The 21,109-nt window shown below is 42.2% G+C and overlaps 1 protein-coding gene across 1 annotated transcript in view; it reads right to left on the bottom strand.

Annotated features, from left to right (window-relative positions):
* GPR39 (G protein-coupled receptor 39) overlaps positions 1-17,429 on the bottom strand; it is a 74,948-nt gene extending 57,519 nt beyond the window's left edge. Inside the window, exons 1-2 of the mRNA XM_021548632.3 lie at positions 17,236-17,429; positions 16,127-17,135 (exon numbers count right to left, since the gene is read on the bottom strand). Of these exons, the coding sequence (XP_021404307.2) occupies positions 16,127-16,994 (868 nt within the window). The 5' untranslated portion in view covers positions 16,995-17,135; positions 17,236-17,429. The remainder of the gene's footprint in view (positions 1-16,126; positions 17,136-17,235) is intronic.
* Positions 17,430-21,109: the final 3,680 nt, after the last annotated feature.

Below are 21,109 nucleotides of genomic sequence, written 5' to 3' on the forward strand. Positions count from 1 at the left end.
AGAAAGTTTGGTGCAGCAGTGTGTCTGAATGTGCAGCTCTATGAGCAAACAAAGCTGCAGGCTGTCCCTGTGCTATTCCAAGGGACAATCAGACTCACCCAGGAGAGCTGCAGTCAGTCCATTTGGAAATACAACTGTATTTGGAAATACAAGTGCCCATCAATGCAAACCAGGGACTATCTAAAGAAAATAGTTGGCTCAAGATGGAGAAGAAAAAAAAAAAAAAGCCTCCCAACAGCTCCATGCTCAAGTGAAAGAGAGGAAGTGCTTAAAGCAGAAAAGTCCCATATCTACAGGAGATAAAAATGAAGACTCTTCAAATGCAGATCAGGGAGAGATGAGGTTTTGTAACTCTGCCAAGGGAAAAATACAAACGGGCTGCACTTCAGAGCCTCAGTGCAAGTTATATTAAAGAGCTTTCTTCAGAGAAGCAAAGCCTTTGTCTAGTCTAATCTGCAAATACACAGAAGTTATTTTACCTCTGAGCAGCTACAAGCTGTTGCAAATAATCCTCTTCATCTTCCAACACCAGCATCAGAGGTGGCTGACAATGAATGTCTACTAGCAGCATTTCTTGCTACTCAAATCCATCTGATTTTGACAGCTTACTGCAGCTCATTTTCATCTAGTAACCCATGATCAAGACCTTAAAAAATGCAACGCATGTTGGAGCTCCTGGTAATCATGAGCTCCTCAAACATAAATAATTGCTGTTACAATGAAGATTCTTGCATGTGCATTTTTGGGAAATGCTGAAACTTGCAGCACAGTTGTCATGGAGCCTCTGGTTCTCAGAAGCAGCTGGGCCACTTTTGTGAATAAACATTTCTTATCTAGTTTCAAAATATTTGGTACATGCACTTAAAATGTAATTGCTCTGTTAATAAACATTAGAGGAGATCAACTTTATATGTCAAATTCCCTTCTCACCATTCTTTCTGACTCTATGTAGGTTTTGTACATTTTGACACAGAAATTATTTGTTCTTGTCTGCACAGTGCATCGACAGCAGGACCTGGTCTCACATTGGGCTCCAAAACACTGTTTTGTGATAAATAAACTGCCAGTTACATCACTGAAGTACCCACATTTATATAATTCAGTGCTGCTTCTGCTAATTCAGGAGAGGCTGCCCCATGTCATTGTTCTCAGAAGCTGGTGGTTCTGAATGAGGAGCATACAGGTGCTTTGAATTTTTTTTTAACTTGTTATTATGGCATAATAGGTTGCTTGCAGATTTAAATTTTATTCATGAATTGTCTGCACACCTGAAAAATGTAGGAGATTTATTTTAGCTTGTCTTTTTACAACTGGTCTGAGGATGAAATGTAACTTTGCCATAAAGTTCACCAGCTGCAGAATTTTTCTTCTTCTGTCCCATAATACTCCTTAGATGAGGTTCAAGTGCATTAGCAGGGAAGTTTCAGAGCAGATTCTTTTTTATTTTCCCCCAGCTTTTAAGTGGTGTATGTTCCTCCCTGGGTACCTACACAGAACTTGCAAATACTAATGAGAGGTGTGCGTGTGTTCCTGTGGGAAGGCAGACCTAATACTGAAACTCTGCTCTGCTAGGTGCTCACATCAACAATTTCATTTGTTTTGGCTAGAGGAGTCTATGATTTAGTCATTAATCCCAAAATAGGATTTTTACACTGAAGTGATAGTTAATCTATAATGGTGCTACTACATTTAAAATAATAATATTGTGTTTAAGAATCTCACAGTGTCTTTTCCTCCACACACAGTTTTACACACCTTTAGGGACGACTACCAAGCATGAGGAAATAAAGTGCTCCCAGCTCAAAGAATACTCCAATTATACCTTAAATTATGCAAACCTAGTGAGTAACTTTTAACCAGGTTAAAGGTGTCCAACAGCCAGCTTATTAAAGTTTTAAAAGGGGACAACAAGGAACAAGCCTGAAAAATCCCCACACCCTCCCAGCTCCTGAATGCCTCTGACTGCAGCCAGAGTCAGCTCACTTTTCTGCCTGTCCTTCCACACCCTGAGAACTGGTGGTTGGAGAGAAAAGAAGATGCAATTTTTTGCAAGGATGGACGTAGAGGGAGCAACTTAACCTGCTTGGCATTACTAACAACACAGCCTCTACAGGCAAATGGGGAATAAATTCTCATTAGCCCAACATAACAGCTAAGGCTAAAGCATACAAGTCACTTTATGATGATCTGCTGGAAAATAACTGTCAGCCACAGCACCCTGATCCACCTGGTGTCACAATAAACAAAAGCAGCTTCACCCGTGTTGAATTTTATATGAAAAACTGTTTTGTTCTGCTCAAGCTATCAATTTCTAATTTAATTATGCTGAATATTGAATTTTACTTGTGCAAACACAAATTGTCAATACATTATTTCGCGCCGAAGGATTTTAGGTCCATTCCTCTAAGACGATGCATCACAGTTTATTGAATATCCATAGCATTGACCAATTTTTCTTCTTTGCTTGTATACAAGAATTACTTATTGTAAAAAACTTATTTTAATACTCAAATGATGACAAAGATATGTTCCCAATGTTATTTCAAGGATATACTTAAAAAGCCCCCAAACTTTTAGTAATAAATAAGTTGCATGTTCACAGGATAGAAAGCAGAATAATCACTCAACTGCTTTAAATAAATTGTGGTACCCTAATGCTAATCAGCTTTAGTAACCTCAAAAAAAAGGAAGTGAATGTACATTCATTTATATTCATTAACTAGGCAGGTTTTCTATTTCAGGAAAGCAGAAGGGTTATCATGAGACTTTTGTTTCTATTCCTCCCATAGAACATCAGTCTTTGGATCAAAAGCATGATGTTTCACTTTAAACAGATTTTTTCATGCCTCAGAATTTTCTCCTCAAAACCACACTGAGCAAAAATGATCAGAACAATTGATACATTAAAATAGAAGGAAAATTAAATAAAGTAGATTTGAACCCCAGGGACACTTGGATTTCTTAATGCTGCTTCAAGGGATAAAGAATGTGAAAATCATGATGTAAAGATGGCAATTATTTCTGACCTGAAATGACTTGAAGGCAGAGTTCAGTAGAGTTCAGTCAGCAAGATTTTTGTCACCCAAAGTCCAAAATGCTTTTAGCCCTACTGAATTCAGTGTGATGCTCTCCAGTGAACACTGACAAAAGTGATGTTTGCCCCACTCTCCAGGCTCTTGGGGCTTTTGCAGGACAGGTCTTTTCCCAAAAGGTGCCTGATTCTGCTCAAAGACTAAACCAAGCAAGCCAAACCCCCACGCTGCTGCTCAGTGAGAGCAACGTGCCCTGAGATGTGGCAAGTGGATTGGTGAGAATGGCTACCCTGATCAGTCAAAACTCCCACGTAAATATGTTTAATAAATGTAAATAAATATGGGCATCTATAGACAAGGACCATTGCAGCACTCCCTGGTGTCAAAAAGTCCCATTTTGTGGCCACATGAGCCCTGAGGGAAGCAGAGATGGTGTGTTTCTCACCGGCTGCTTCCTTTGAGCTGGCTCCAGGTACTGGGCCTTGCATGCCAAGGTCAAATATCACAACATGTATTCACTTAAGGGAGGGTTTTGCTGATCAGTGCCAATCAGAGTTTGCTGATCAGTGCCAATATTCCTCCAATACAAGAGGAAAACCCAGGTCATCTTGGCTTCTCTGGAGCCATTCAGTGCAGCTGACCAACTGCTTTCTTCTGCAGGACTGACCAACTGCTTTCTTCTGCTAGTGGGCAAGAGAGGCAAGGAGCACACCATAAATTCACTCTCAGAGTGAGAAAAAACCCTTCCCAACAACTGCTTTGTGTTCTAAGGCAAAGAGAATGAGAAAACAAAGCATTGCAAGACATCACAGAAAAATACATATTTTCCTTTTGTCTTTGTGGCTCTTAATTTAGGGGGGTGGAAGGGTGCTTTGTTTTGGTTGGTACATTTGGTTTCATTTTGTTTGTTTTTTTGGCTTGTTTTTGGTTTTTTGTTTTGGTTTTGTTGTCATTGTTGTTATTTTTAAGGCAGTTCTTCATTAGAAAGTAGCAGAGCATTCTGCTATGGATGAAGCACAGTGGCCAAGGGGTCAGGCTATCCATTTCAAATACTATAAGACAATTCAAGTGAAAAGTGATACATCTGAAAGACAGAAAATAAAATGCAGAGCTTTATTACCAAGAAGGTGAACCAGAAAATAGCATACAAAGAAATGCAGGCAATTCAGTAGTAAGGAGAGAGGGAAATTCACCTAAGCACTGCCATGGACAGGAGTCCCAGCAGGGGCTCAGACTACATCATGAGAAGGACTATTCCCTAAGACTGCTTGGACCAACATCAAATACCTTTAATTTTCACTGATGCCTATTAAATTGAATTAATGCAGTGGAGCTGTCTTGCACCCTAAGAGACCCCTGGCACAAGTGCCAGCTCCAAGAACAGAGAATTCCTCTCTGGTTCCCATTCCCCAGCAGAAACATCAGTGTTTCATGGAAGGCTTGCAGGAGCCCATGCTGGCCCCCTGACACTGGCCATGCAGTGCGGGCAAGCTGCCTTCCTCCTGACATCTTCACAAATTCAGGAGCAATTCTTCACCTTGATTGCTAAAGACTAAAAGCAAAACAACCATAATCAATTAAAGCATGCAAAGCCCAGGAGGAAATTTAAAAACAAGCTCTCAAGGTCAGAGATGGAGTGGAAATAGATCCTTGCTGACAAGAGGCAGAGCTTCTCTGAGCTGGTGGCTACATCTGCAGGACAACTGCACCACGTGCATTTTCAGCATGTCAGAGAAGCCAACAGAGAAGCTGATTGGCAGCACACAGAAGGGTTAACCCTCAATTCCATGACAGAACTTAACCCAAATAAGGTCTCTGATATCAAGTCTGAAGGGAAAATAAATCAATTCTGGTTCCCATGGGTAGGATTTTGCCACTTGATTAGAGAAAGAAATGAATCTTTAAAGCATACTTACAGGAAAGGTATTTTCCATTTTCATGAAAGATGGGGATGGCTGCATCCCAAGTTAATGAAATCAAATCTTTTGTGCCTGTTTGAGGATTTCATCTATTTGAATTATGCAAATATCAAATACAGCTTCATTGTATAAAACTTCAAAATGAGAACCAGAATCCTGGATATTCCATAATATCCATGGGGGCCAAAATTATATCCCCACTTCCCAAACCTAACATGGTTTCAGTGAAGGCCAGAAAGAGGTTGTGAGTTTGTCCTGCAGCATTGTGTTCCAGCTATGGCAGTCAATTTAGAGGACATTCCTGCCTGTCAGCAAATAAGCATTAAGTCATTTCAAATTTCACCTCCATTTGATAAGGTTAAAGCAATTCTCTCGTGGAGATAGGGGCTCAGAGGCAGGGGTTTGAGTGGTGGCCATCAGGCACGTGGGCTTGCAGGAGAGCAGCAGGGCAGCAAGAGGAGGAGCAGCACAGGGATATCTTACCCTGGATTCAGAGACCAAAACATGCAGGAAATGGCTCCTGAGATCTGGATGTGCACCAAGGGGGACTTGTGTGGTCCCAGGACACCTTTCTCAAAGCTCCCTTTTGGAAAAAGGTATTTGAAAGGTATCTGAAATGTCCAGCTTGCTTAGGCTTGCTGGACCTTGCAGGTCCAAGCAGTCTCCCAAAGGAGGATACAGAGACACACAGGCCACACCAAAGAGCACCAAACATGACTTTTCCATTCCAATCTTCTCCCTCCAAGCCAGCAGAGTCCTTGGCTTTATGGCCAGAGATGTGTCTCCACTCCCAGCACAGGCAACCACACCACAGACTTGCAGTCATATTCTGTACCCCAAAATGATCACATTCTCTACCCCAAAAACTGAATGGGTTCGGTCCCACTCTCCACTTGTAAAACCGTCCCTGGCCATGTCCTTCTCATGATTAGAAATTTTCTCATTTCTGTCTGTGCTCATTCATGGTCCCTATGGACCTATTAGTTCTTGTGCCAATGTTCTCATTTAGATCAATACAGAGAACATGGCAGTATTTTGTAATATCAGAGTGTTTGCACTGTAGGACAATGTTTCCTAAATTGTCAATATGTTCTTGGTAATAGAAAAGAATGCATTCAGATGTTAGCTTGGACCAGGAGACAAATAGAAAGGGGACATTTTTAAATTCCAAGTTGCTATCAAAAAGCTTTTTAGAATTCAGTAGACGTGTACATGAGCAGGAGGCAGGAAAAGGGAAGGGAATCCAGCCAATGGAAGGCTTCAGTCTCTAGACATTAACTTCAAACAATGAGTTCCCGAGGCTGCCTCCAAGTACAGCAGGTGGGGAAAATTTCCAAGAGAGGGAACAAGGGAAGCACTGAAGGCAAGAAGAGGAATACAGTCACAAACCTCCACAGGCACAAACACTGCTCCAGCTGAGGAGGGGGTGGCCCTTTATGCCCACCAGAGCAGCAGTTTCAGAAGAACTTCCTAATTTTGCTCTTCTATTGCTGTTTTTTGGTTGGTTCTTTTTATAGCAAAACTGTAGTCAGCATGGATTTAAAGCTCTTTAAAAGTGGACTTAATCAAGGGTACTACAACTTTCAGACTCAAGTCTCTAGGCTAAGAGGAAGGTGTGCAGGCTGGAGGGAACATTCTTGCTCTGCAGCTGTAGGCAATTGCAAACCACTGGACATAACCTGAAACAAACAGGCTGGGCTCCTTGGGCAGTGTCTGAACATGCTTAGCATGCCAGGCTTAACCCATTGCACAGTGAGATCAGACTGATTGTGCCCAGAGCCACGCTGCATATGGCTGTTTCTCAATCCCTTTTGCAAGGTTTTCAAACTAGGGTACAAACCAGATCTTCCTCTTCCCGTGGCACCCACTGCCCCACTGTACAGATAACTCAGAGCCAGCTGAATTCTTCTGTTTGCTACATTAAACAATGCAACCTCTTTTTAGCTTCTGTTAAAGGTCTATCTCTCCATTCTCCAGACACCCTGGCAGCCTTTTTTTCCTCCAGCCTCAATATGGGTAGTTACACATTGCATATTTTCAAAAGTTCAAGTTTAAAAATAAATATATTCCAAACCATTAAGCTTCAGTAGCTAAGTTACTCCTCTAGAATCATCATCCAAGATTTCAAAAGTTTGTGTATGTCTGAAAATGCTAATACATGCTTTTACACACTTTGGCAGAAGCTGATGCCATTATTACTAGCACTAAGCCTTAGGCATTTTGGCTTCCAAGACAAAACAATCCCTTAAACACCATCTTATGAGCACCTGTGACACAATCCATTTCACCCATTTTAGACAAGCATTTCTTTGAAGCAGTCAGAAAGGTCTGCTGAGTAAACCTGTGGCAGAAAGTCAGAAGGCTTTTAGCAATTTCACTGTCTGAAGGACAAGGGCAAGCAGCAGCGTGCTTGCTTTTGACTTCTGTTTGACCTTCATCACACACTGCTGGTTCTTATCTCGTGGCTAAAACCTGACATGTTAAAAGTTGTGTTCACAAGAAAGACTGTTTGAATATCTGTGTACTCTGTTGCTGACGGACTGCAACCTTTAGCTACCTTAAAAATTTTATTCTGATTTTTGGTTCAGTCTTAGTAGATTCAAGAGCTCTCTTCTACAGAAATCTTTAAGCATTACTAAGAGATTCAGCCAGTGGGGACCTTCATTCTCAGTGTCTTTATAAGGGACAAATGTCAGCTTTCTTTTCAAATTCAGGGAGCTAAAAGTTGTCTTTATTGGAGAGAGAGACAATGTGAAGCACAGGAATTGTAACATCAACAAGTACTGGAGCTCATAAAACAAGACACATTTTGGTGTACATACAACAGAGGTAAGTAACACACCCAGAAATGAACACCTTTTTTTTCTAAAAAAGTTTACATTTTAGGGGCAGAAGGATGTGGGGGAAAAATAACCAAAATTTGAGGGAGAACATTTCAATCCCTTTTTTTTTTTTTTCTTCTTGTCTACTCAAAATTTTTGTTCTATCATCTTGAAAAGCTCATGTTCCTGTTCCTGGCTGAAGGCAGACAGATTACATGCCTGGTTTTGCATATACAGAAAGTTTCATACTGAAAGCAGACATACTGGGACACACCTAGGACTCATCTGCCCATTAATTTCTCTCTGTGATGATCCCACACAGAGATCTGCAGGAGAAGGAACAAGGGATTTTCCTTCTCTATTCACACCAAGGTCTTGGCAGTATCAGGAGTATCTAGAGTGGAGACTATATCTTGCTCTTGTCAGCACTATCCTTCAAGGTTATATTTAACCTCTTTTAGGATGTCATTTTTACATCTGGCTTCCACAACAGTTTCACAATTTAAATTTTGTGCCTTAGGGTAAAAGGGCAGTTACAGCAGTAATTGCAGTTACAGCAATTAGAAGAATTATATAGATGATTACATTATATATTTTTTATATAGAAGGCATAGGTATATACTGAACTCCAGGGATTTGGTTATGAAGGGGCAATCAAGAAAGTCTTCAAATCAAAATCACCTTCAGCAGCACCACACCAGACATACCACAAAAAGTCTGGGCATGAGGTGGCTGCTCATTTAGCTGTGTAAGACAATCATTACACTGAACAAAAAGCAAGCTGGCAATAATATATGGAGGAACAAATCAAGGTGGATTTGCAGAAATGCTGTGTGAGCAGCGACAAAATATTTACACTACCCTCTGAAAGGGGATGAGTCCCTTTGCAAGGTTCAGCTAGAGATTGGAGCAGATGCTGCCCAATCAAACATGGGGAAAGAAAGCCATTTACAGAATAGATGGCTAAGAAATGTTAACTTCTCTAATGAACCCCTGGTGTTTTTATATTGATGATTAAAGTTTCATTTCCTGGTAATTGTTACACGTTGCCCCTGTTTGCAGGTGGTTGTCAAGTGCTTTTTGAGCACTCACAGAATTCTCCCTGCATGCTTCTGTAACAACATCCACCTGCTGATGGATCCCCAACTCTAACATCATATCTGCATTTCAACTTAATTTCCTTATTCTAAAAATTGAAAAGAACAAAAATGCTAGGTGCTTTTAAGAGGAAATTAATTCAACAACAAGAAGCTCACAGACAGCTGAAGAAGAAACATGGAAAAGTTAGCTCATCACAGTACCAGACCTCTTTTTCAGTTTCACCTTTCCTTGAAAGTCACAATTCATAAGATTAAAAGGTTCTTGGCAGACTCACTTAATCCATAATATTCTGGCCTTGATTACTCATCCATGAATAGCAGAGATCAGAAGGATAACTGCTTTCTCACCTAAGCAGTATAAGCTTATGATATGCTCAAAAAAGGCTGGAACACTGCTACAGCACATTGTGCCAAATAGAATTTGAAATCTCTGTTTATCTTCAATGGTTTAGGAACTCACCTGCTACAATGAAAGGGAAGAAGTCTTTAAGATACTGGTCAGTTCTCAGCTTCTTACACAAACGTTGCCTCCAGTAAACCAAGAGGTTTGGTAGGATAATCACAGATCCATAGAATGATTTGTGTTGGAAGGGACTGTAAAGCTCATCTTGCTTCAGCCCCCTGCCATGGCCAGACACACTTCCATCAGACCAGGCTGCTCCAAGCCCTGTCCAATCTGGCCTTGGACACTTGTCCAAGTCCTTTGGAAGGCATCCTGGCCTCCAGGAGTGTCAGCCACATCACTCAGCTTGGAGGAGCAAATCTGCAGATGTGCTGAGGGTGCACTCACTGGGACACCCTGTGTCATTAAGATAATAAATAACAAAACTGAAAGCTTCACTAACAAATGCACAGATATTAAAGTTCTTCCCCATTAAAATTCACAGGCTTACAATCATTGTTAAAAGATAATGGCCCCAACATCAGATAGGAAAACAAAAGATTTAATTACAGGAGCTGCGGTATAATTTGAATATGAAAAAACAGAGGATAAGATAATGCATTTAGCTTTCACAGGTGAAGATTCCAATAAATTATCTGTAAACTTCCCACAAATGACTCCTACCTTCTGAAACTGGGGAGTTGCAAGAGCAATTTACATTTGAGATGGCATCTTGCTCAGAAGAGAGAGCAAGAAAATAGATGAACTGGGAAATTAATGCTTAAGACATTAATCTCTTGACCAAAGAATAAGGGCAGTAGAAGTTAATCTACTTCATACCTGTAGCAACATCTGTGTTTCTCCACTTTGAGAGAAATAAATCTTCCTGCTTTCTTATTCACTCTGAAGAAAAAGACATTTCCCAAGGCTTCTACTTGTAAGAAAAGATATCTTGGGGAGGGTTTGCCATGATGCAGTGTACTTTTCAGAAGTTGAGGTGACACAGCCTGTCCTCAACTCCAAAGGCAGCATTCCCCTGCCTGTTTCTTGCCACAGTGAGGGATGTTGCCTGAACTTCCCTAATTCCTTCTCTTAGCATTTACCTAGGAGTTCCAGAAGAACTAAGAGCCACTAGGTTTATTAACTACAGCTTGTAAGAGAGAGAGAGAGATTAATAATATTAAGTTTAGGGCCAACACGGGTAATGGTCCTTAATGAGGCTTAAAGACTTTGGGCAGCTGTAAGTACAGGGCAGAAGTGCTTCAGGAATAGCTGGGCATTCATTCTTTGGGCAGCACAGATGCTGAAGCACAAAGAATCAAAAGCTGCAATCCCTACAGAGCAGGTGAAATCCCAGCTTCAGAGCAGGTGAAATCCCAGCTTCCTTGTGAGCATCAGGTGAAGGACAGGAGCGTGGCCACAACTCTAACCAGGCACCACTAAAGCTCTCATTGTCCTCATGGGTTTCCCAGCACTCAGGTGTCCCCAGAGACCCTACCTGCCAAGGTATCATATATGGGGAATTATGTGAATTACATTAGTGGTGAATCTGCTCCTCTGACTACAGTATTTGCAGGGTGAGGTTGTTTTCAAAGCTGCAGACTTTTCATGCTGAAGTAATTTTTAAGTACTCTAATGCAAAGTGTAATCACACATTGATTTTTCCATTAAAACTACAAAAATCTTAAATACCTTGGGGGTGCTGGCCTCAATTAGTCCCTCTTATTCAATTCTATTTCTCTTGGTGTTGTTTTGCCATCCCTCAGTGTAGGAGGAAAGGAAGAATGTCCACTTATGCCAAAAGCACAATCTTCAATTACATGAGTCCAGTTAAAAGCAGGGGTAGACAAATTGCTTTCTGTACAATAGGGAGGAAAATTATGCTGGACTCTCCCTATGTTCCTTTTAAAATTGCTGTGTGGGAAACCTGAACATACAGATGTCGGGATTTTGGAAGTTTGCCTTGAGTCTATTTTTTTTTAACTGACAGAAGTTCCCTCACTCTTCAGAGAAGATTATTTGTACACAATTGCCCTCAGAAGCCATCATCGCTCAATGCAGCCTTTCCATTGTCACCTGTTGAATAGCTGAGCTTCAGTTTTGTGCTACCAGCATTCAACAGCACTGATTGGTTTTGCCACTGACACCAGGTTAGTGCTTTTGCAGAGAAGAGGAAGACAACTTTTACCAAACACCAGCAGGAAAATAATTTGCTTTTATCACTTTTTCCAAGAAACAGGACCGAAAAGAAAAAGCTTCCCAGTTACAGAGGGTGGATACCCCAGACTCTGGTCTGTTGGTCTAAGTGTCCACCCATTTCAGTGCACTGAGCCTTCTACTTGTCTTGTGGAATTCAAAGTCCTGCTCAGGACAACATATGGATGGAATCACCATACAAAACACAGAGAGATTAAAATCACATCCAGCTTACAGTGTACTTATCTTCAGACATGTCTGCAACAAGGTGCATGAAGAAAGGCAGCTCGATGGAATGATTAAAGAAATGAACCAAGAGGAGTCAGTGAAGTGAGTTTAAAGAACGTGGGCTGCAGCTGTGTTCTGGGATCTCATAAATTAGGTTATTCTTTTCATTTTTGTTCTATCCCTACCCTTTAGCTTTTTCAGTAGGGAAAAACCCAGCCATATTCCAGCCTATGAAGAAGCATCTAATTTTCCTGTAACAGAAGTCTATTGTAGAATTACAGTGTGTCTGAGTCATATCTAGATGACAACCATGCATTTTTCACAACTACTTGAAGAACTCTGAAGTAATTTGCCAAGTGCCTTACAAAATACACTTCTTCAGTGATCTTTTGAGAGGCTATTCCTACACATAATACCTTTATTCTGAGCAGAGCATTAAACTGCCAGCAGAAGTATATGGGAAGAAAATGGTGCTTTATCTGAAGTTCTAAGAGATCCTTTGAAGTTCTGAGTCAAGGTTTTAGCTAGATTCAGCTAATGGCTCAGTAAAGCTGGTCATAGTGTTTACAGAGGTTTTGGTGCTTTTATAGAATAGCCTGGCATTGCTTTAACAGCCACCAAAAAAGTGGCATGGCCTTGGTCAGGTCTGACTTCCTTGACTTCCTCCTGCCTAGCTCTTCCAGCCTTTCTCTTATGCCCCTTTTCTTTTTTTTTTTTCTTTCACTTCAAGACAGGGATTCTGTCATTCCATGGCACTCACCAGTATCAGGAAACCTCCTGTAAAGCAGACCTGCCCTGAAGCTGTCTGTCCCATACCATATCACAGGAAACCACCACTGCCACTGCCTTCAGGTTGACACTCGGCGTATTTGATACACTTAAGTGTTACACCACATTATAAAAATTAAAACCCTCCACTACACTGCCTTTCTCAGATGAAGGCACTGCTGTAGGTTATAACAAATTCCCTTGCCTGCTTATTAAAAGAGCTGTAGGATATCTGCTGTCCAGGTAAAATTCATCTTTCATCAGATGGTCCCAAAGCAGAAAAGTTGCAGTTCTGTAGAGGTGGGAAAGAGAGAACAGTGGGAATTTCCTGCCTCACATGTCCCAGGGGAGGTGATGGTGCTGGATGGTACCAACAGGGCCTCCAGCTGGGCAGGTCCAGCATCAGCTCTGGTTTCTGCAGACAGCTACAGCAGTGCTTTAATGCACCAACACTTCCATAGCAGCCAGATCACTTTGATATTTCTCTCCTCTGGATGGAACATCTCAGAAAGGACAGATGTTTCATCATGGACAGGAGATAGAAAAATGCTGCCCAGATGTCAACTGGTAAAGCACCCACCATGCCCAGCAGCCCCACTCAGCAGATCTGTGGAAACAGAGGAGTGCTGCTCCAAAGGGCCAGCTGGAAATGCATAATAGAGAGAAAGAGGATGTGGCAGCACTAATGGACTCTTATTTCAATGTCTGTACTGTGGTAGGCTTGAGGCTGCTTTATGCAAAATGATCAAGGCTTTTAGCAGAAGCTCAAACTGAAGCTGCCAAGGGAAATGTCACTGAAGCTTTAGAACCAAAACTTTTTTCAGCTGGGATCATCAGAACTCACTTTGTTGTAGAGTCAGTGTGATGACAAACCACAGAGCTGGTTTTGTACAAACATGCTGGACAATGACCAGATTGGTGTAGCCATGGCCAGTGGACAGGCACTGCTGGTGGTACATTCCCTCCAGCAGCTCATCCCATACTGCTCCTCTTTCCCAGTGTTAGCACTTCCTAAAGATTCTTAGCTTACTTTCAGCTATGGAAGCATTCTTTTTGTAATATTTATAATTATTGCACTAGTTGGAGCCATCTTTTATGGAATCCATCCTTTATATTCATTTTCTGTGTTTGCTACAATCCACTTATAACATTTATAATATTATAAATATTATAAATATTATTATAAATTATATGCTTATTATAAATTATATGCTCTCCAAACCCACCTTTTCTTGAGAGCTCTCAATGCAGGGGCCTCAGCTCAGGTGTTGGAGCAGCAAGAGGTCCCCAGTGGCACCTTGTGACCATTTAGGTGGTCACTGCCTTCATGGCCATAGGAGAAACAAGATCGAGTAGCCACAAAGACTAAATTGATCCCTGTCAGGGTGGGTCAAGCATATTAAGATGTTTTAAATACTGTTAAAAGCTTGCATTTCATGAAAGAGCCAAGTGTTTTCAAACTTATTTCAGCTACCCATTTTCTGCAGTGGTGTCACGCCATCCAGAGCACCTCCTGCAAGCATCAATACCATCTGTGGCAAGTAATCTTTCACTTTCAACATTTACAATTAATTTCCATGAATGTTCTCAAGTGCCACACAATAACATGACACTAAAAAACATAAGTTCCTCCCGGTGTCATCCTCTACTTAGCTTTTTCTCATAGTCAGATTTATGGTTTTAATCTTTGTTTTATAGAACTTATCACTTTTAACAACCAGAAGAAAATGCTAAATTGTTTTTATTGCTGTTAGATGTACAAAGACATGATGCTATATACCGTCATTTACATTTCACATTAAAAGTGAAATATGCTGTGAATGTGCAAGTATTGGTTTTAATTTGACCCATCTGTTAAATGAAAAACAAAGAGGACTTCTAAATCACAATATTTAAATTCAGCAATTTGTAAACAATTTATATGTTCATTTCTTCTGGGTTAAAACTGCCCTAAAGCATCACTGTTATGAAATCTCCAAATTAAATTGCTTTGCATTGTTCTCAGAAATGCAAGCCAGAGTTTCTTCCTGTGCAGTTTATTAATTTATTTCTCAAGCCAAGTAAATTAGTGAGACTTGTATTAAGAGTCTTGCCACTAAAATAATTTTGGGGTATTCACACAAGTGTCTCCTGCCTCCAGAAAGGTGAGAGTACAGTGGAAGTGTCAGATACACTGGGTGGCAAATTCCCTTATCATAAAGGGCAAACCAGTTGCTTTCATTTTTTCAGCACTTTTCCAAACAGCACTGCATCTCCTATTCCATGCTAGAGTACCAGGAAGAATAATCAAGAAGAGGAGGAAAAGTCATGTTAATTTACCTTCCCCTCTCACCCTAGCCAGGATTTGGATCTTGGGTTTGGCTCTAATGTAGCTGTGGTGATGTACAGGGAAGGGAGAGCCACACATATCTAAGGATGCCCCAGGCAGCACTTCAAGAGCAGATCTCTGCTTGGTGCCACAGGTGTGTTTAGCTCCACTGCTGAGCCTGAACCCCAGAATTCCATACTGTCACTGCAGCGAGGGACACGGAGCCCTTTTAACAAACCACAGATGGGACCTCTCCATGCCTTGTGAGAGGAGATGATTTCTTCATTTTCACGCCAGCTTCATGGCCTGACACGCACCATGGCAAAAGCAGGACTCGATGAGGAAGCAGAGTATCCTCAGGGGAAAAAAATATTGAAAAGGAGGAAAAAAATAATGCAAAATCTAATCTACTTAAAGTTGTAGAAGCAGACAGGTGCATGAATTTCAAGTCCTTCTCTGCCATATCAGAGCACCAAAAAGCAGCACAGAATACTGGGTCTACTGTGCATTCCCACCCTAGATGGTTCATTTATTAAACCCAGCATTACAACAGGAGACCCAACAAAACAGGAACTAACAGAAATGCAGGCAGGACATGATTAAGGATGCCTATCAGACTATCAACAAACGTGGAGACTGCATGGGTCACTGCCCCAGAAGGATTCCAAGCTGGTGGAATGACAGCTCAATTAGGTTTTTGTCTGATGAATGTGGCGAGACAGATCAGAATCAAATATAATATCAGGGTTACAGGCCTTCAAATAAAAACAGAGGGAAAAACATTCAAAGAGGGTGACCACAATTTGTGAGACCACCAAATCAACGCTCTGGTCTGGCTTCCTTAATGCTCAAATGCAAAACAGCCACAAGTGCTGAGGCTGGGAACTCTCCAAGGAGCATCCTGAATTAACAGGGAAATGCCTTCAGAGAGAGACAAGCTTGAGATCTTGCAAGACAGTCTTCCCTCCCATCAGCAGCCTTACTAAATACACTCATATTTGTAATTTACTGGGAAAACATCCAAGTAGAGCTACTTTCTATCCAGGCAACTGTTGCCTATTCCTACCCCAAAGGTCAAGCTGCAACAGCCTGTCACCCATACTGCTGCATGTAGGCATGTAATAATATCCAACAAAAATAGCAGACAGTAAGTGGATTTCTCCTCCTTTTTCCCTCCCTCCTGTTCTAATGACAAAAAGAACCAAAAACATACAGAAACATCAGGCTTCTTGAAATGTATCATCAGAACCAAAAGTATTATCCCTCATTTTATGCCACTTTCAAACCCTTTGGGAGAACTTGGTGAGATAAAAACAGAGGTTTCTGGAAAAGTGGAAAGGGAGGGGAGGCGGAGTAGGACATGGCTCTTACCCAGGAATAAAGTGATCTGTTTCCTGGAGCTCTTGCCCTCCGAACTTTCACTTTTCCTTAGGTACTCCTCCTGGTGCTTTAGTCCACCCTGCACTGCCACTGTCCCTTTCTTGTGGGTCATCAGGGCTTGCATCATGCTGTGGCACATGAAGGTGACGGATCCCAGCACCACGACGTACACAGCAAAGGCGCCGAAGACGCTGGCTTGAAACAGAGACCACTTGGAGGAGAGGCAGGTGCAGATGGTCATGTTGTGCTTCAGCTCAGGAATGTAGTGCCTGGGAGTAGGTCTGACACAGGAGCTCGTTCTCTCGTAGCCCTCGATGAGCTCCAGGGGATATTCCGTGCCCATGGCGAAGAGCAGGGGCAGAGCCACAATGACAGATGTGCCCCAGACAAAGGCGATGAGCAGCTTCACCGTGCGGGGGCCGGACACAGCCTTGAACCTGAAGGGGTGGCAGATGGCCACGTACCTCTCAAAGCTCAGCGTGGCCACGTGCAGCACGGTGGCATAGCTGCAGGCCTCGAAGAGGAAGTAGTAGAGCTTGCAGGCAATGTTGCCATTGGGGGTAGAAAAGGGGCTCCAGATGGCACTGAAGAACTCCACGGGCATGCCCAGCAGGATGACCAGCAGGTCAGAGCAGGCCAGGCTCACCATGTGGTCAGTGACCTCCTTCTGCAGGTAGCCTTTCCTCTGCAGGATCCTGGTGACTTTGATGGTGATGCTGTTGCCCAAGAGACCCGCGACAAAGATGCAGATATAGATTAAGGCCAAGGTGATCTTGACCCACAGAGCCACCTCAAACTCCGGGACATGGCTGTGGTCGATGAGAGGAGAACAGTCTGAAGTGGGTGTCTCTCCTGCCATGAGCAGTCCCAGGGTAGAGGAGGTGCTCTCCTGCCTTCTCCAACTTGCAAGTTCCCAGCAAACAGATCCTTCCTCACTTTGCCCCGGAGCCACACATGTCCGAGCAATCAGGTATAACGAGTGTGTCTCAACCAGCCACACCTGTGGGGATTGTTGGTTTGTGAGCAACAGCCTCTGAGTCAGTAAGTGACACAGAAAAATCTTTCAGCTCTTACCTTTCTTTATAGCAAACGCCTCTTACCCTTTTTTGGATTTTCCTCCTCCTTTCTCCACGGGGTGAAGCCGCTGTTCTCTAGCCCTTCATGGTGTGAACTGCTCTGCTTTCCATGCTTGCCTGTTCCCCAGCAAGCAAAGCAGCTTTTGGTCCTGGCCCCAGCAGAAGTCAGAGTCTGTGTGGTTAACTGTTAACCATTAACCAAAATCTTGGCTATCCTTAGTCACTGGCAGCACAGCAGGTCTCGAGAGAGGAAAAAAATAAAAGAAAGCAATCCCCTCATATTTGAAAGTCACTTCCTGTCACAGGAAGAGCTGTTTCTCCTAAAACTGTGGTTTGGTTGTCAGGTTGAGTGTGTGAATGGTGCTGAAGAGAAAGTATCTCCTCCTGAGTTTAACATTCCCTGGCCTTCAGACTTCACTGCTGCATGTGTCACTGCCCACATGCTTCAGTACTTCACATTTCCTTTAATGAAGACCTCAGCATCTGCAGTGCTGGTTATGGAGCCTGTGCAGCCACAGAGTGATTTGCATCAACAGGAGGTTCTGGTTTTTAGCTGCTGCTAATGAACTGGTAGCTTCTTAAAATAACTGCTTAGACAGACTCTAAAGAGGCTTCTTGGAAGTTACAAAATAAGATGAGCTCTAGATTTAGACGTGGATTGTTTCCCTTCAAGTTTCCATCTCCTCATGTTAGATAACAAAAATAACCAAGTTAGTAATCCCAGTCATGCCAATGCTTTCAAATAATCTGGAGTAGCAGGGATGCAAATGTTCTTCCCCCTCCTGTGTCTCACCCCAGGGGGAAAGCATTTAATGCAGTCTTTAGTTTTAGTTTCAAACCATAGCGCTGAAGGCTCCCAAGGTAACCCCTGGAAACATTTCATTAGAGGGTGTGTATATAGATTAGGAAACCTTTAAATTACAGTGCAAAACGACAGTACAGTTTTTGCAGCTGTAATAGAGAGAGGCCCAGTACAGTGACCTGCTCTAGTGCCAAATCTAAGAACAGTCGGCTCACAAAGTAATTTTTATTAACTAGACAAGCTCATGTGACAATTGCAGCTCATGATAAAAGAGAAACATTAGGAAGTTGTTATTAAACAGTCTCCTCACATTCAGTGGTTATCACTGTACCTCAGCAGCCCAAGTACACAATAAACAAAAAGATGCCCCAAACAGGATAATCAGCACCTGTTCCTGTGCATTATTTATGCATTTCTGTTTCCAAAAAATCACCTCAAACCTGGCAGAACTTCAAGCTGTGTAGTCCCACTCATCTTTCCTTACATTTGATAATTCACATTTGTTCTGCTCAGACAAGCTTTCTATTATTACCCCATTTCTTTCACTTAATTTTACTTTATAAAAGTGTGAACAAAGATTACATATGCATGACTGAATTGTGGAAATGAAGCTAATTAAAATTTGCTGCTTACCATCAAAAGGGAAAAGGAAGAGAGAGAGAGCAAAAGAGAAGGCCCAATAGGATTAGATCTCCCCCTTTTTTTTCCACACCAATTATAAAATGCAGAACACAATTTTACGTTTTCAATATTATCTTTAGAACATACACAAAGTTTATTAAGTTTCTAATAAAGAGCTGGTGCCACAAAGGGGATAGAAAGGAAAGAGACAATTGTGGATAATCATAGATGGAGACCATTAAAAATAAAATAATCCTCCATGGGTTACTGGACTAGATAAACCAGGAGAAAGTATTCCAGAGTAAAATGACTACCGTGGGTGATTACAGAAAGATATATCTTCCTGGAGAGAGACATTTCTCCACAGCTAAATATGCTTGATGCCTCTTTGTGGCATGGAGGTTGAGAGCTCACAGACTTTACCCTGATGGATGTGACACCAGTTTATAAACTTAGAATTTTTATAATGGTCCCACCTTAGGCATTTCATTAAGTTTTCCTCGATATTTTGTAGCAGTGAATACTAATAGTTAATTTCTGTGTTGTTGCCTTTTCCACAGCATTCCTGAAGGTGAATGTGGCCTGTGCAGTTGTACCTGGGAGAACACCTCAGGGAGTCCCTCCTGCCCCCATTTGCTGCAATTGCACACCAGACTTCAGCTGCTGAGGAGGAGGAGGCAGGAGCAATGAGGACAGAACCCACTGTATTTCCTTCTCAAATCAGCACCCATGGATGCTGCACGCTGCCAATCACCTGGCAGCCCCTTGGTGAGGGAGCTGAGCCTCCTGGGGATGCAGATCCCACGGGCTCAGGGTGCAGCTGGCTCTGTGTGCCACCACCCAGCCACTCCACGCTCACACAAATGTCTGCAGTGATGCAGTTGTTGGGAAGAGATGACTGAGAAAGGAGCACGGAGTGTCACTGAGATGGAGCACAGATTGCTGGTGCTGTCGTGCAAAAGGTGATTTTTCAGAGATAACAAAGCTGCTGTTGTTATCCAATGGAGTGTACAAGGTTTCCCAGAGGGCTGTTTTGCTTTCTTGCTTGGTCCTTGGGTACCACCATGGTACAAAGCCTTTGGGGCAGAAGAGAGCAGAGCTTTGCCATCCATCCCCTGTGTGATCCATCCATCCAAGCTGCCCTTGTGCACCTTGCAAAGCTCACCCGCTGCCTTGCCCCCCACCATGCCCATGGACCAAACTCCTGAAGAGGTAAAAACTGTCAGGTAGCAAAAAATGGAATGAATGTTGGGAAAACAAACCCATTGGGCAGATGCTGTTGCATTTGGGTAAGCAGGTGGCAGATTAACCCTTTGCAGGGTGCAGGGCCAGGCTGCTCCTGCCTGCCCAGCCCTCCTGTTAGCATTCAGGAGCACACATAATCACAGGATATGATTATCTGCAGGTGCTTTTATTGAGAGCTCTGGCAATCAGGGGCACAGACCCAAATCTGACTCCGACGTGGCTTTCGAGCTGAACATATTTTATATTCTATCGTTATATAACTCACATAATTAATTATTAAACATATATTGTTCTATTGTATACATTGACATGAGTTTCTAGTGATCTTTCTTAGGCCCCTGACCACAGTTTCTCATGATTATTCTTACGATTAAACAGCAATTATATTTAATTACTAAACAATCATCCCATCTAACAATTATATCATTTATCACGTACTAGCTACACAGGTGCAGTTCTAGCAAGGTACAATGTCTTCATGCACCTAGGGTATTTATTTTTTTTTCCAGGGCCTACTAAGCTTAATTTTCCTTTTAACCCTAAATCCCCATGATTTTACTTTTACTGTCACTTCCCTCCCCTGCTGAGCCAGGCTGGTGCAGCATCACCCCGTGGTTCCTGCCCGAGTGCCAGGCTGCTCTGGCTGCTCAGGCACTGCCACATTCCCTTATCTCGGCAGAATTATTTCTCGATAGCTGCGTTGTGAATATTCAAATCCACCTTAATTGGCTACGCTAATCACACTGCTCCGACTGGTTTCTGTTCTCGACTGTTCAAGCTACTTGAGAGGAACAAAGGAAATATCTCGGTTTCTTGCTTTCCTTAGCTTAAAACTCTAAAAACTAAATGAAAAAGGAGAGCTATCTCAAAAGCAAAGAAAATGAGGCTGTGAAAAGGATTAACTTTTTTTTTTTGAGATAAAAACACATTGACTGTTTTTTTTCTTGCCAGTCTTTACCATTTCCCATCTCAGCAAACCTCTTGTCCCCAGAATAGCTGTGATACCTTTGTCTTGCCGGTATTTGTTTAGAGAAAGTGAATCCTGGGCTTGTTCGATTCCCTTTGAAACACAAAGTAAACAAAATGAGATTGCTGTTCTGCAGTGACAGCTACTCTGATCTGCACAGGCAGAGGGGAAAGTGCTGCAGGAATGAAAGGAAGAAGCAACGCAGACAAAAGTGAAATGTCCGAGTGATTTTAAGTGTTTTAAGAAATCAATTTGCTTAAGAC

This window comes from Lonchura striata, chromosome 8 (genome assembly GCF_046129695.1).
Source record: "Lonchura striata isolate bLonStr1 chromosome 8, bLonStr1.mat, whole genome shotgun sequence".
Lineage (NCBI taxonomy): Eukaryota > Metazoa > Chordata > Aves > Passeriformes > Estrildidae > Lonchura > Lonchura striata.